The sequence below is a fragment of the Heteronotia binoei genome, chromosome 2, assembly GCF_032191835.1.
Source record: "Heteronotia binoei isolate CCM8104 ecotype False Entrance Well chromosome 2, APGP_CSIRO_Hbin_v1, whole genome shotgun sequence".
Lineage (NCBI taxonomy): Eukaryota > Metazoa > Chordata > Lepidosauria > Squamata > Gekkonidae > Heteronotia > Heteronotia binoei.
The window spans coordinates 73,092,906-73,109,786 of record NC_083224.1 but is presented as its reverse complement, the minus strand read 5'-3'; the positions used below and the strand labels follow the sequence as shown (position 1 = coordinate 73,109,786).

General features: G+C 45.6%; 1 protein-coding gene across 1 annotated transcript in view; it reads left to right on the top strand.

The window, feature by feature from the left end:
• Nucleotides 1-9: 9 nt before the first annotated feature.
• Nucleotides 10-16,881, top strand: part of LOC132566344 (complement decay-accelerating factor-like) — a 48,099-nt gene continuing 31,227 nt past the window's right edge. The window contains exons 1-2 of the mRNA XM_060231274.1: nt 10-290; nt 11,355-11,543. Coding sequence (XP_060087257.1) covers nt 218-290; nt 11,355-11,543 — 262 coding nt within the window. The 5' untranslated portion in view covers nt 10-217. The remainder of the gene's footprint in view (nt 291-11,354; nt 11,544-16,881) is intronic.

Genomic DNA, 16,881 nt, shown 5'->3' with positions numbered 1-16,881 from the left:
CCGCTTTCAGGGCTGCCCCCTTTTTCCTCTCCGGTAGACTGGGACCAAACCCTACTAAGCGAGCAAAAAACGAACTCCTACTACTGCTAGAACCAGCCTCTATCCCACCCCCTTTATTGGAGACTGCGCCCCCTGCCTTCATTTTCATCGCTTTGCTGGAACTGCTGGTAGCTTGAAGTAGGGAGTCAGGCGGGCGTGGACGGCGCGTGTTGCAATAATGCTGAGATGTTTGGTATCTCGCACTAAGGCCAAGCTCTTTGTGCTCTTTTCGCTGATTTCTATAATTAGAGGTAAGTACAGTAGTGACGGGGTTGGACGCAACGACTCGAAAGTAAGGGTTAGTCGCAGTGCTAGCCAACGCCCAGCTCCCTGGCCTTCAACTATAACGCCTTCCTTACAAGAAATGAGTTTCTTCACCTAATGGGAAGAGCGCCTTACGTTGAGGTAGTGCTCAATTTTTCTCTGTTCTATGTAAGCCAAGTTGAGACACATTCTTTCTCCAGCGCAATGAGGGCCCGTGGCAGAGTGGGCTGTACTACTAAAAACAGTAGGTAAGGGAAGGAGAGTTAAATGCTTCAATAATCCTCCTTTAAAAACTTCCTGCAAATAAAGCATTAGGTCAGCAGGGTATGAGTTCTAATTTCTAACTCAGTTTTGAAGCGTGCTGTGGGAGCCTTTCGCGTACGGGCATTATTAATGTAAGGGACGTTGAAAAATATACCGCCCCCATCTGAAGTGATAACCGTCGGTTGTTCCAGTTCAGCACTCTGCCACCTTTTGGCTTCCTCAGTCTGATGTATTGCTAGACCAGGTTTAAGTCAGTTCGCTAGTGCAGACGTTCAAAGGATAGTATTCTGGTTAACTAATAATTCAGGAATATTACGTTTGATTTAGAATCATAAATGCTAATTAACAGTGATCATAACAGCTGTTCTTTATGGGGGGGGGACTAGAAAAAGATCCAGCCTTTTATTCAAGAATTCAGAGGAAGGGTCCATGGTGGGTTAGCAAATGGTTAAACAAGAGGAAGCAGCAGGTGAGGAAACAAATTTTATGAAAGCAAGAAAGCAGTGAGATTTTGCATTGGAATTAGTGCTATTTTATTTGTTCATAAATGATTAGGAATTAGGAGTAAGCAGTGAGATCCAGGTTTCTGCAGATTTTTCAAGACAATGGAAAGCAAACATACCATGAGCTCCAGAGGGATTTATCGAACAATGTGGCAAATTGATGATGCACATTAGGGCACCCCCCCAACGACCTAGGTCTGAATTGATGATGGCAGAACTGGAAAGAGATATTGAAGGCAATGTAAATGGCCTCTATATAGATAGCTTATAATAAGTAGGAGCAAGAAAAGGGGCTAATTCTGTGCTAGGGCATAGAGCAGGGGTGACCAAACTTATTTAGCATAAGAGCCACATAGAATGTTTGAGAGTTGCAAGATATGAACATCAGATGTTTGAGAGCCATGAAGGAAGGTAAATAGACGGGTGTGGGAGGTGGAAAGAAAGCAACTTAAACTTTAAGTGCATTCTCCAAGCTGCTGGCTGGCTTGGCTTGAAGTGATTTAAGGAGAGAAATGCCTTCTCCAAATCCGCTGATGGGGTAGTGGGGGCTTTGAGACCCACACAATATGTGTGAAACAGTCACATGTTGCTCCCAAACTCTGAGAGAACTGAGATTGTCCGAAGGTCACCCAGCTGGCTTGATGTGCAGGAGCAGGGAATCAAACCAGGTTCTCTATGTTACAGTCTGCTGCTTTTAATCACTACACCAAGCTGGCTTTCTACACCTTAGGAAAAAAAGAAACAGAAAAAATGGAAATATTTCAGTCTTTTAAAAAAACAGTGTATGGCTGTACAACGCGGAAGTATGAATGAATGACATCTTTCCTCAAATTGACTCAGTGAAGCAAAGTTTGAGTCCAGTGGCACCTTTAAGGCCAACTAAATTTAGTTCTCGGTGTAGGCTTTTGTGTGTATGCACACTTCAGTGTCTCAGTGAAGTTCAATAGATCTTTCCTTTTACAGATTTCTGTTTCTTTGACTGATATACAAACTATTATAAGTGAAAAAATATATACTTTTAAAACCGCATGATTAGTTGTAGATAATGCATGGTTTTTGGAAATATAATAGTGAAATAGTTTAATACAGATTTCTCAGTATAAGCCTGGACCAGGTTCAACCCTATCTACCCCTTGAAAACTGAAAAGTCTACGCTCCTGCCAGAGACAGACCTAACAATCAGGCACTCAATTATCTTCCAGAGGTAAAGTTAAACCACTCTGCCAAGCAACCAGGCAGAGGTACCCTTTGAAATGTCTGCTTTTTTACTCAGGCAGACCCAGACAATACACTCTCGCTGAGGCAGATCAGAACCTTCAACATTCTATCCCCCACCCCCACCCCTGGAATTTTTTTCAAGATTTCAATTTTTTTCTGCAAACCTGGGGCTTTTCTCAGATTTGTAGAAAGATATGCCTTGTCTGTCCTTGGCCCCAATCTCCAGAGTTTAAGTATCCACAGATAGGACTACATTGAGACTTAAAATTTATTGAGTCACCTTCCAGGTGTGGCTTTTCATTTTAGAAAAAATATTGAAGGGGAACATAATAGGGAGTTTTCCTCTGCCCAAAAGAATGTAAGTCTGGGCATGGCATCTTCTGGGCGTGGAGCAGGTGTCACTGGGTGTGTGTGTGTAGGAGTTATTTGTGAATTTCCTGCATTGTTCAGGGAGTTGGACTAGATGACCCTGGAGATACATTCCAACTCTGATTCTATGACCAACACTACAACCTGAAGGGCAAGAGGCCCCCAACCTGGAGCCTATGATAAGCCAGCCCAGTGCTAAGCAAACCCAGGATGTGTTTATTTGTTTTAACTGATTTTTTTTTTTGGGGGGGGATTCTGTAAGGTACTTTATGTCCATTTGGAGAGAAGGGTAGCCTTGAAATGTCTCCATAAATAAAAGGTCTCACTTCTGACAACTTCTATTATTAGAAAATCATTTTTGATGCCAATGTAAATCAGGTTGCTGGTTCTTATCTTTAAAAAGTCACAACCTGGAACACACACTTTAAAAAAGTTGCTTGTCTTTTCTTAGTGGTTTTTTTGTGGGGGGGGAGACTGAGCTTTTCAATTGTTTATCAATAGCTTTGTTGAGCTTGGGAAAGGATACTGAATATTGCACAAAATTAAAGAGCAACAATCTTGTTACATGTGATTGAAATAGGTATTTTTATATTACAATCCTATGTAGTTAGAACACTGACTTTGATAAACTTAGATGCATATAACTCAGGAGTACAGTGTTATTTACTTCCAAATACTATACAAGTTTGTTGTATACTCATTTAAGGAATAGTCTTTGTGAATTCTACTGTGTAAAACTCTGGTTCATGTAAGTAACTGCCATAGTTCTGGGAACCTAACATCCGTTTCTTGGATGCCTGTTTCTTGGATACAAAAAGGAGTATCTGAAGATGGAAGGATCTGTACAACAACAACAACAACAACAAATTTTATTTGTATCCCGCCCTCCCCGCCGGAGCAGGCTCAGGGCGGCTAACAACATGGTTCAAAGTTAAATTATACAAGTAAATAAAACTACATTAAACATTATCAGCATTTAATTAAAATCTGGTTAAGCTTTAAAATTAAATTAATTAATTTTTAAAAGTGCTAGTGCTATGTTTACTTTTTCTGATGGCGGTTTCCTTCGCAATTTCCATTTTCATCAGGGAAAGCCAATCTGAAGAGGAAGGTCTTGCAGGCCCTGCGGAACTGTTCTAGGTCCCGCAGGGCCCGCATTTCCTCTGGAAGTTGGTTCCATAGGCTCGGGGCTATAGAGGAGAAGGCCCGGTTACGGGTGCTTTGCAGCTTCACCTCTCTCGGTCCGGGGATAGTCAGCAGGTTTTTCCCGGCTGACCTCAATGCTCTCTGGGGTTCATATGAGGAGAGACGGTCCCTAAGGTAGACAGGTCCTCGACCATATAGGGCTTTAAAGGTAATGACCAGCACTTTGTAACGAACCCGGTATGTAACTGGCAGCCAGTGCAGTTCGCGCAGCCCAGGCTGTATGTGCTCCCATTTAGGGAGTCCCAGCAACAGTCTAGCCGCTGCGTTCTGCACCAGCTGCAGCTTCCGGGTTCAGTACAGAGGCAGCCCCATGTAGAGGGCATTACAGTAATCCAGTCTCGAGGTGACCGTTGCATGAAGCACCATTGCCAGATCTTGGAGCTCTAGGAAGGGAGCCAACTGCTTTGCCCGCCTTAGATGGAAAAAGGCTGACTTGGCAGTGGCTGCAATCTGGGCCTCCATTGATAATGCAGGCTCCAGTAAAACTCCCAGGCTCTTAACTCGGTGCGCCGCTTTCAACGGCGCCCCGTCGAAGACCGGGAGAGGTATTTCCCCTCCGCGAGTGCCCCGACCCAGACAAAGGACTTCTGTCTTCGCTGGATTCAGTTTCAGCCCGCTCTTCCTCAACCAGGTTGCCAAATCCTGCAGGGCCCGGTCTAAATTCTCTGGGACGCAGTCAGGCCGGCCGTCCATTAGCAGATAGAGTTGGGTGTCATCTGCATATTGATGGCACCCAAGTCCATGTCTCCTGGCAATCTGGGCAAGGGGGCGCATGTAGATATTAAATAACATTGGTGAGAGAACTGCCCCCTGAGGCACTCCACAATCCAGTGTGCGCCTCTGGGACAGCTCGCCCCCAATTGCCACCCTTTGTCCCCGATCCTCGAGGAAGGAGGCAAGCCACTGTAAGGCAGACCCCCTCACCCCTACATCGGCGAGGCGGCGGGTCAGTAGCCGATGGTCAACCGTGTCGAACGCAGCCGACAGGTCCAACAACATCAGCACCGCCACACCGCCCCGATCCAGGTGCCGTTGGAGATCATCTACCAGGGCGACCAGTACTGTCTCCGTCCCGTAACCCGGGCGAAAGCCGGACTGGCAAGGGTCTAGGATGGAAGCGTCATCCAGAAAGCTCTGCAACTGTGACGCCACTGCCCTCTCTATAATTTTACCTAAAAATGGTAAATTAGAGACCGGTCGGTAGTTTGCCAATTCAGCCGGATCCGCTGTACTTTTTTTCAAGAGGGGACGGACCAAAGCCTCTTTTAGAGATGATGGAAAGCACCCCTCCGAGAGGGATCTATTTATGATGTCCCGTAAAGGACATTCAAGCTCCCTCAGGCAGGATTTAATTAGCCAGGAGGGGCATGGGTCCAAATCGCAAGTTGTAGGGCGTGCAGAGGAGAGAATTCCATCAACTTCCTCCAGGCTGAGCGGGTTGAAGTGATCCAGGATTAAATCCGAAGACAGGCACAGGGCCTCGGGCTCACATACTGTATCCAAGGTGATGGGCAGGTCCTGGCGGAGCGACGTGATTTTGTCTGCAAAAAATTTCGCAAAAGCCTCACAGCCTATTTCCAATTCTCTAACGTTTGGTCTGCCTTGGGGCAGTGTGGTTAACTGTCCAATTATTTTAAACAATTGTGCTGGGCGCGAATTTGCAGACGCAATCTTGGCCGCGAAGTACTTCTTCTTCGCGGCCTTGACTGCCACCTCATAAGACCTCATAAACGTTCTATAGGATGTTCTCGCCGCTTCGTCACGAGTGCGCCGCCACTGCCTCTCTAGTCGTCGGAGTCCTTGTTTCAACCGGCGTAGCTCCAAGGTATACCAAGGAGCCAGCCTTGAACGAGGGCGCAGAGGACGTCGAGGTGCGATCTCGTTGATTGCCCCGGATAGCCGATCTTGCCAGGCATCAACCAGGGCATCAAGGGAATCGCCAGGGGGCCAAGGATCCCGAAGAGCCATTTGGAACCGTTCCGGGTCCATCAGGCTCCGCGGGCGAGCCAAAATAGGCTCTCCGCCCTTACAGGGTTGTGGTAGCGTCTCCATACGAGCCTTGAGGGCTAAGTGATCCGACCATGGTATCGTCTCCGTTGCGATTTCGTTCACTTGAATCCCGGTCGCAAAGATCAGATCTAATGTGTGCCCAGCCTGATGCGTGGGAGTCGTAACAGTCTGTAGCCTTTTGGTAGGATTTTGGCTGTACTTACAACAAATATTGATAATCATATGAAGCTGCCTTATACTGAATCAGACCCTTGGTCCATCAAAGTCAGTATTGTCTTCTCAGACTGGCAGCGGCTCTCCAGGGTCTCAAGCTGAGGTTTTTCACACCTATTTGCCTGGACCCTTTTTTGGAGATGCCAGGGATTGAACCTGGGACCTTCTGCTTCCCAAGCAGATGCTCTATCACTGAGCCACCGTCCCTCCCCTGAGCCACCGTCCCTCCCCTTGGCAGTGGCATCTTGAATGAAGCAATGCTTAAGCAATTTCTGATGAGCACCATGAAATTGAGAAAGTCATGGAACAATTATATAAGTTGGAGTAGTACCAGTGTCTACAGGAAACCGCATTTCAACACGAGAACTGCTGACAGTGAATCCTGAAGAAGTATTCTTCAGGTCATCAGTATCACAAACTGAAGACAAGTATCTATTGATTAAATGAACATTTTTAAACAGTGATACACACAAAGGAAATTTTTGAATGGCTCATGTATACTCATCACAGCAACACAAGGCTTCTTACATTGGGCAATACATTAGGGGTTGCGTGATAAGAGCAGAAAGCCCCAGGTTCAGTTCCTGGCATCTCCAGTTAAAAGGATCAGGTAGGAGGGTGATGTGCCTGAGACCCTGGAGAGCTGCTCCCAGTCTAAATAGACAATATTGACTTTGATGGACTGATGGCAGATTCAGCTCAAGGCAACTTCATGTGTTCTTTCTCAGCCCCACTATTTTTAAATGTAAAGGAGCCATTTCAGACTGTGAGCATGGTATCCACCTCTCTAAGGCTGCTTCAAAATGCTAAATTTCTCCATGGAATTGTGTACATGACCATACGATGAAAAGTTAGTGTGGAAGATAAGAATTTTACAGCTATGTGAGGGAAATGGCCACATTGCACAGTTCCTCCTCATTTTAGTGGGACTGACTCAGAAGAATTTCCCAGATGATTGTGTTCAAAACTGTCTTGGCTCAGTTGTGCAAACAGATAAGTGGGTGTCGCAGGGAGGTCTGCTTGCCCAGCATCACCCTTTGTCCCCATCCCCAGAGGGAGGAGGAGAACCATTGCATGGCTACTCCCTGTATTCTGGCGATGGTGAGGTGGTGGGTCAATAGATCATAGTCGACTACGTCAAACGCTACTGACAGGCTGAGAAGAATCAGCAGCGCTGACCCACCTTGGTCCAGATGTCTTCTCAGGTCATCTGTGAGGGCAACTAGTATTGTCTGTCCCTTGGCCCATGTGGAAGCTGGATTGGAATGGTTCCAGGGCAGATGTTTCATCCAGGAAAACCTGTAGCTGCTCCATCACCACCTTCTCAACTACCTTTCCCTAGAACAATTGGTTCAAAACTGGATGGTAGTTAGCTAGAACCATAAGGTCCAGTGAGGGAATTACTGCCTGCTTTAATTTCTCTGGGAATGTCCCACTTGTCAGGGACAAGTTAACAATATCACCCAGAGAAACCCTGACATCATCCTGGCGAGCCTTCACAAGCCAGGATGAACGGGTCCAGGGGGCAGGTAGTAGTCTTCACTGCAGCAAGGATCCTGTCTACATCCTCCAATGTGAGTCGACTGAAGCGGTCCAGTATTGGACCGTGCAACGGCCAAGGGGCTTCCAGTTCATGTACTGCATCAACTGTGACTGGGAGGTCCTGGTGGAGAGTCAAGATTTTATCTGCAAAATATGTCGCAAAGGCCTCAGAACTGATATCCAAATCCCTATATTTTTGGTTGCTCGATGGCAACGTTGTCAGAGACTGAATCACTCTAAATAATTGAGCTGGGCATAACTTCACAGACTCTATGGAGGCCACATAGAAATTTTTCTTAGTGGACTTCACAGCCTTCTCATAGACTTTCATAAACATTCTATAAGAAGTTCTGGACTCTACGTCACAAGGATGTCGCCACACTCACTAACCGTCTAAGCTGTCATTTCATCCTTAGCAGATCCAAGGAATACCAAGGAGCTGCCTTGATATGACAGCAAAGAGGGTGCCAGGGGGTGATGTCATTGATGTCAGTAGAGAGCTGGGAATACCAGTCCTGCACAAGCTCATCTAATGACCCACCAGGGGGCATTGGATCCTGCAGGGCCTGCTGAAACTGCTCTGGGTCCATTTGGCTCCGTGGGTAAGCATAAATCCACTCGCCGCCTAAACAGGGCTGGAATTGCCGGACTTTCATGGCATAGTGGTCTGACCATGGAACAGTATCTGCTATTACCAGATTCACCAATATCCCTGCCCTGAAGATCAGATCTAGCGTGTGCCTGGCCTGGTGTCAGGGGGTCGATACAAATTGGCTGAATCCCAGTGTCTCGATGGACGACACCAGGTCCTGGGCCTGCAAGGATGCAGTGTCATCAACATGGACATTGAAATCCCCCCAGAACTAAAAGTCTGGGGAAGTTCAGTGCCCAGGTGGATGCCACGTCCAGCAGGGCAGGTAGGCTCTCTAGCAGTGCATTAGGCAGTCAGTACACCACCCAGATCGCTACTCTCTCCTCGGCTTCCTGGGCTGCAGTGGTGGAGTTCAAGAGGAAGTGAAACCAGGAGATTTCAACAGAAGCAAAAAGCTTTTCTTTCCCTTACTGGGTCCTTGGCTGTAGTAGTACTTGGCAGGAAAGCAACTCTGTTAGCTTACACAAGGAAAGTTTTACTTTTGTCTTCCCATCCACCCCAGGCCTGGAGGGGTTTGAAGGGGGTAATGATGAAGGATGGTGGCAACTTATTTTGTTGTACAGCTGTGATCCTTATATCATTGCTACAGTGACCACTGAAGCAACTTTTTTTTAAAAAAAACTGAGCACTCCATCTGACCTCCAACGGTCAGTCAGAAGTCCTGCTGGGGAGAAGTCCTCCTGGGCTTGCCCAGTTTCTAAAATCACTTGGTAAGCATTAAGAAAGTGCCCATGGGCCCACGGGCATCATTGTGTCTGCAGGCACCATGTTGTGAACTCTTGCTATAAAGGAATATTGCCTGGCTGAGGTCAAATGAGTAATGTACGGTATATCTGTGTTTTTGATATTTCCATTACGTGGGTATTATATAAAAACCAAGTAGTGGAGACTGAGTGTACAGGATTCCTACATATGATTTTTACAAAATTTTGATATGAGTAAATTGTGGTGCCCTGTCTCTCTGTTCATCTAATCTATCTTGGGCTGCTGATAAGGACAGCAAATAAAAGTGTGATTGGTTTCTCTGTTTGTTTGTTCTATATGTTATGGCTAAATGATGATATTCTTTTTATTCATTTATCTTATTCAGTGTTTCAAAAATACAAACAGAAATGACATATTTCAGACTTTTAAAGGAATTCTTTATTTTAAATTCATAGAGTTAAGTTTTTCTACACACACACACATAATTAAAAACCTTATTTCTGTGAGTTTAAAATAAATAAATAAATATATATAATTATACTAGGCAGTAGCTGTTGCTAGGCAACCAATCTTGCTTCTGTCAGTAAACGGCAATCAATCTTGGTTCTCAGTAAAAGGCAGGGGCGGGGGGGGGGTGTTTCTTTCAATAAAGAGGCCCTTTCCAGATCTCTTTTGGCCTTTGAGGGAGAACTCATTGGGCCCAGTCCTGACTAGGGCTGCCAGTTCCAGGTTGGTGGGAAATTCCTGGAGATTTTGTGGTGGAGTCTGCAGAAGTCAGATTTTGGGGAGGGGAGAGGCCTGAGCTGAATATAATGCCACAGAGTCCACTTTCCAAAGCATTTATTTTCTTCAGGGAGAGAGAGATCTGTTTTCTGCAATTCAGGAGATTCAGGAGAGTTTTCTGCAATTCAGATTCAGGATTCTGCAATACCAGGAGATCTTTAGGCTCCACTTGGAGGTTGGCTACCCTAAGCCTGACTGCTTGCTACAGCTGCTGGAAAGGCAATAAGGTTGCCAACTCCAAATTAAGAAATTCCTGGAGATTTGAGGGGTGGTTCCTGGAGAGGGCGGGGCCTCAGACAGGTACAGTGCCATAGACTCCACCCTCCAAACTAGCAACTTTTTCCTGGGGAACCACTGTTGCAAATCTCCAAGTTAGGGTTGCCAAGTCCAACTCAAGAAATATCTGGGGACTTTGGGGGTGGAGCCAGGAGACTTTGGGGGTGGAGCCAGGAGCAAGGGTGTGATAAGCAGAATTGAACTCCAAAGGAGTTCTGGCCATCACATTTAAAGGGACAGCACACCTTTTAAAATGCCTTCCTTCCATAGAAAATAATGAAAGATAGGGGCACCTTCTTTTGGGGCTCATAGAATTGGACCCCCTGGTCCAATCCTTTTGAAACTTGGGGGTTTTTGGGGGGATAGGCACTTGATGCTATACTGAAAATTTGGTGCCTCTACCTCAAAAAAACAGCCCCCCCAGAGCCCCCGATACCCGCAGATCAATTCCCCATCATTCCCTATGGGAATCATTCATGGAGGTGTATAATGGCTGTGGGGGTGGGGCTTCCCCCGCCGGCCAGCTGGCTGGGGGAGGGGGGAAGCCTGTAAAACCTGGGGATCCCCCGCTGGGACCTGGGGATTGGGAAGCCTACTCCAAGTGAAGGCTGGAGATAACTCAGAATTATGACTGCTCTCCAGATGGCGGAGATCAGCTCCCCTGGAGAAAATGGCTGCTTTGCAGGGTGGATTCTGTATCATTATATGGAAAACTGAAGTCAGTTCTCCTACAGAAAACAGCTGCCTTGGGTGGGTGGGAATTAACCAAGATTGGGAGGAGTGAATGCCTCCACTTGGGTGACTGGGTAGGAACACAGGCAGGTTGGGAGGGCACTCACCCAGAGCCTCTTTCTAGAGCCCACGGTATTTACCTCCACCACGGGCCTTATTCCTAGTCTCAATTGTCATGAGATTGAATGAGAGCAGGTGTTTTTTTGTAGCAGGAACTCCTTTGCATATTAGGCCACATACCCCTGATGTAGCCAATCCTCCAGGAGCTTACAGAGCTCTTAGTACAGGGCTTACTGTAGGCTCCAGGAGGATTGGCTACATCAGGGCCTAATATACAAAGGAGTGCCTGCTACTAAAAAAGCCCTGAATGAGATTTTGTTAAGATGAATGAGAAGTAACAAATTTGAAGAGTGAACTATAAATTAAGTTATTGTAATATTGAAATATGTATTCATTCAGCTGAAATGGCATGTATTTGTGATATGCATTGCTGTTGACATTAAATGAAAATCTATAAAATGCTTTTTTAAAAAAGCTCAGTTTATCCGATTAAAATCAATATTGTCTGCTTCTTATAGGTGATTGTGGAACTCCTCCAAAATTAAAGAATGCAGTCTGTGAGACAAATGTTGATGCAGTGAGCTTCCCTATTGGTACAGTAGTAATTTACAAATGTCTGGATGGATTCTATAATATCCATGGGAAATTAGATGTTACAACATGCCTTTCAAATTCACAGTGGACAGATGTAGAAGACTTTTGTGAAAGTAAGCCTTTATTTTTTAATGTACTCATTCATGACACATCATCTTCTGTTTATGAAAAATGGGACATCTTTTCTACTGGTTGCATAACACTTATACATTATTGTGTCCAATTAGCTTTATTTTGTATTTACAGGATAATGTTATTTTCTTGTGTCAAATCCATGGCTTGAATCTTATGATTACGTTTTATGAGCACTAGATAGTGTCTGCTGTGAAATGCTTCTAGCATGAGTGGAACTCATTCATAGGATCTAGATCTCTATTTTCTGCCTGAAAAGTGCCCATGAATTGGTACAATGGCAAAATATTGAGAGATTTTTGAATTAATGGACAATAATATAGAAACCATAGAAATTGAAAAACTAGAATGGTTTTATGAATAAGTGCCAGCAAAAGGAAGTAGGATCTCTGATGAACAGGAAACTGCACATTGTACAGTTGCATAGACAGTCACTTTTCAGAGACCAGGAGATGGTATTGTAAAGCTGTAATTTCTCACGCTATGGATGTTACCTTCCAGAAATGTGGTAAGTTTTGCTGCAACAGATTATTCAGTGTTTTGAAGTGACCATCATAACATCTGTTACGGGGTGTCCATGATGAATACCACACTTGTCCCTTTGAGGTGGTGATCTCCTGATCTCCAGACTACAGGGATCAGTTCCTCTGGAGAAAGTAGCTGCTTTGGAGGGTGAACTTCATGGCATTGTATCCTGCAGAGGTCCCTTCCCTCCCCAAGCTCCACTCCTGAATCTCCCAAGAGTTTCTGAACCCGAAGATAGCAGCCCTCATCAGTGGAGCAGGACACATGTACATAACTACAAGTCCAGAGAGTCTGGCATCAAGGCCAGAGTGAACCTTGGAGGAGGGGCTCATGTTTACATGATAACAGAGTGACAGAACACATATTTTCCCTGTAGAAGCCACAAGTTCAAGACTGCAGGTAAAGCATCTCAGGTAATAAGCCTGGGAAGTTTACTACCAGTTTCAGTTTCAGAAGATAGCAAGGGTCGGGGGGCACTCTGACTTGTTTTCAGGGCTTTTTTGTAGAAAAAGTCCAGCAGGAACTCATTTGCATATTAGGCCACACCCTCTGACACCAAGCCAGCCGAAACTGTTCTTGTGTGTTGCTGCTGAAAAAAGCCTTGCTTGTTTTAAAGCAGCTTTGTATTTTTAAGATAGAATCTTATCTACATGAGCACTAATTCAGCCCTTTAAAAGTGTGTGTTTCTTCAGAGAACTGTCTTTCCATTTCAAGCATTTACTTAAATTATGTTTGCTTGATTATCAAGCTGCTGATACAGGAATGGGATAGTTTTATCTCAGAGGGCCCCAGCCTTTTTGAACCTGCTGGCACCTTTGCTAGGAATTCTGACACAGCTTGGTGGATGCAGCCACAGGAGGCACAGCCAGTCACAAAATGGCTGTTGCAGATCCTTGTGCAGCAGTGGCTGCTACCACCAAATAAATGTATTTTTTAAAAACCACAGTTAATCAAATCACCAATGGCCAACCAAAAACTTTTCTGGTCAAAAGCCCTACCCAGCCATGCCTACTTTCTAAAAACACTTGGCAGGCACCAGGAAAGATGTTGGCAGGCACTATGGCACCCAGGGGCATTGCATTGAATACCCCTATTCTATCCTAACAGAGAGAGGGGAGGTGCTGTCATTTTCCTTGTCATTTTAACTCCTCCCTCAGTAACACAGGACTTGAGCATTGATTCATGCCCTCTATTCGTTCACCACTATCTCCTTTAAGAGAAACACTGTATGCCCCTTTAAGAAGGGCAAGCCCGTTTCCAAACTATGCCTTCCTTGTACCCAAACCCGTTTCCAAACTATGCCTTCTTTGTACCTTCAGGGTAGATTTCAAAAAAATACCCGTGGACCAGCATCTTTGTTCCTGTGGTATCAGTCAGATATTATTCATTGTATTCTATCCTGTCTATTTTATGGACCCATTCAAAATAAACTGCTGAATCAATTTCTCATAAAGTTTAAATCAGAAGAGGAATGTATTAAATTTTTATTGGCTGATGCAATTTCAGATGTTACCCTTAAGGTGGCTACTTTCATCTTTTTAGCAATAAAAATAAGGAAGAGGATAACTACAACCACCCATACAAGAATTTTGGCCAAGTTATAGTCTCATTCTGTCATGTTTTATTATATATGTTTTAAATCTTGTTCATAGTACTGTATTTTGCTATGTATTTTTTATGTTTTAATTTTTTGGCTAGAAGTAAACTGCATACTTTGCAGGGTTTGCTGGGTTGTTATGGCCTATGACTGCAACAATAAAATACTTTGACCATTGTATCTTACATGTATGTTTGCTGTTTTCTGAATCCATTTTCTTTGTTTAGTTCTGACAGTTTTGCAGTACTTTTTGTTGGGGGTGGGTTTGTCTGCTAATTTTGGTGTTTCTCATAGTCCTCATGAATTCTGGGAACCCAGGGCAAGAAAGAAAGAAAACATGGTTTTCTAAAACACACTGAGGACTAAAATGCTCTCCCTGTTGAGGCTCACCTAGCATCTATGCTATTTTCTTTTAGGCAGCGTGCCAAAACATTTCTTTCTTAGCTAAGTTTTTAATTAGTGTTTACAATCTCTCTCTCTCTCTCGGCTTGACTTCGCGAACGAAGATTTAAGAAGGTTGCAGTACACGTCTGCTGCAGGCTCGCTGGTGGCTGACAAGACCAATGCGGGACAGGCAGATCCGGCCACAGTGGCTGCAGGGAAAAGTCTGATTTGGGGTTGGTGCTGTAGCAGTGCGATTCTTCCTCAGTCTCCTTTTGTCCTCAAGACCAGCTATGCGTGCGTTCTCAAAGGAAGAGACAGCCTGGTGGATGGTGTGCCTCCATGCTTTGCGATCTGAGGCTAGGTCAGACCACTGGTGATGGTTGATGCGACAGGTGCCAAGGGATTTCTTCAAGGAGTCCTTGTACCTCTTCTTTGGTGCCCCTCTATTTCGATGGCCGGTGGAAAGTTCGCCATACAGAGCAATCTTGGGAAGGCGGTGGTTTTCCATCCTAGAAATATGCCCTGCCCAGCGCAGCTGCATCTTCAACAGCAGTGCCTCGATGCTTGTAACCTCCGCCCTCTTGAGGACTTCAGTGTTGGTCACAAAGTCACTCCAGTGGATGGTGAGGATGGTGCGAAGGCAGCGCTGATGAAAGCGCTCAAGGAGTCGCAGGTGATGACGGTATAAAACCCACGATTCGGAGCCATAGATGAGGGTTGTCATCACAACTGCTTTGTAAACATTGATCTTTGTGCCTTTTTTCAGATGCTTGTTGCTCCACACTCTTTTGTGCAGTTGGCCAAATGCACGATTTGCCTTTGCCAGCCTGTTGTCAATCTCCTTGTCGATCTTGGCATCTGAGGAGATGATGCACCCCAGGTAGCTGAACTGCTGGACTGTCTTCAGAACTGATTCACCCACAGTGATGCAGTGTCATGGGTGCTGGGGACTCTGCAGAAGGAGCGGAGCCTGCAGAGGAAACTGTGCCCCTGCCACCTGCACCAGCGCCCCTGCCTCCTGCTGGAGAAGATCCAAGCCCCCCTGCCTCACCCTCTCGGGTGGCTCGTGTGCGTGACTGCCTTCGTCAGGACCTCAGGGATCGGAGGAGGGCGGCACGCTCACAAGCAAGACGCTCCCTGAGCCCTGAGTTTTGAAAGGATTCTGGCCCTTCTAAGGGCAAGGATGCTTGAGTTGTAGCAGGATCCTGGCTGCCTCTCTGAGCCAGCAATTAGCCCAAATGGGCAACAGCCAGCAGAGGGCTATATAGCTGTGGGCTTTGGGAGGAGGCTTTGTGGAAGCAACTAGTCATCTACCTGATGTTCTAGCATCCACTCCGGCTTTGACTTTGGCTTTTGGACTCCCTGACTTCGGCTCTTGACTTCTGGACTCCCTGACTTCGGCTTCTGAACCTCTGACCTGCGTTACCTGGACGGTGATTCGGATTTGGCGCCTCGGACCCTCTTGCCTACCGGCTACAGACCTCGGCCTGCCCTTGGACTTTGCCTGACCCAGCCCCAGCCGTGACATGCAGGGAGGGTGATAATCTTCCTGGGGTGCAGGCTGGTGGAGAACTTCTGTCTTCTTCAGACTAACTTCTAGGCCGAATAGCTTGCAGCCTCTGCAAAGCAGGACGTCATATGCTGCAGAGCTGATACCGAGTGGGAGACGAGTGCAGCATCATCAGCAAATAGTAGCTCTTGGATGAGTTTTTCCATTGTCTTGGAGTGAGCCTTTAGTCGCCTCAGGTTGAACAGGCTGCCATCAGTGCGATAGCGGATATAGACACCATCGTCATCATCTAGATCTACTGCGGCTCTTTGAAGCATCATGCTAAAGAAGATCGTAAAGAGAGTTGGCGCGAGAACGCAGCCTTGCTTTACACCTGTGCCTATTGGGAAGGGCTCCGAGAGGTCGTTGCAGTGTCTGACTTGGCCTCGCTGATTGTTTACAATCTACTTCTAGCCTAATGGATGTTATGAAAATATTTTAGGTTGCTAGATGTTTTTCCAGCAGCCTGAATAATCCTGACTAGCCTGATTGTGTCAGAACTTGGCTGCTAAGCAGGTCAGACATACTTAGTAGTTGATTGGGAGATCACAATGGCTTTTCTTGAGCAGGAATGCAGTTCTGGCTGGCTTAGTGCCAGGGGTGTGGCCTAATATGCAAATGAGTACCTGCAGGGCTTTTTCAACAAAAATACCCTACGTGAAAAATTGGTGCATCAGGGGGTGTGGCCTAATATGCAAATGAGTTCCTGCTGGGCTTTTTCTACAATAAAAGCCCTGGAGATCACCAAGGAAGACTGGGGTTGCTATGCAGAGGAAGGCAAGCAAAACACCTCTGCTCAGCTTTTGCCTTGAAAACTCCATGGTTACCATGAGTTAGTTGCGACTCAATGGCACACCATTATGTTTTATGCTTTGGGGGTTTTGGTATTGTATTTTTATATTCTGGGTTTTGTTGGCTAGGTTTTGAATGCTTTGATCTTATCTTTTGTGGATTTTAGCTTGTGAGATGCCTTAAGCAGATCTCTGAAGAGGTGGCATGTAAATGTTTTAAATACATAAAACAAGAAATTATATAGAGGGGGTTCAGGAGGGACAGAGGGGCATGTTGGGCATTAAAAGTGTGTCACATGTTTGTGACATGTAATCATACTCTGTTTGAATGCACTGCCCTGCCCTCAGGCTGAGAGAAGATGTGGAGTATCGGCCAGGTGCAAAAGTATGCCTGAAAGATTGCAGCATTCTTTTAAAAACATTCCATGGGACTAGTGAAATTTGAATGATGCCAACCCAAGCATGAGACACAA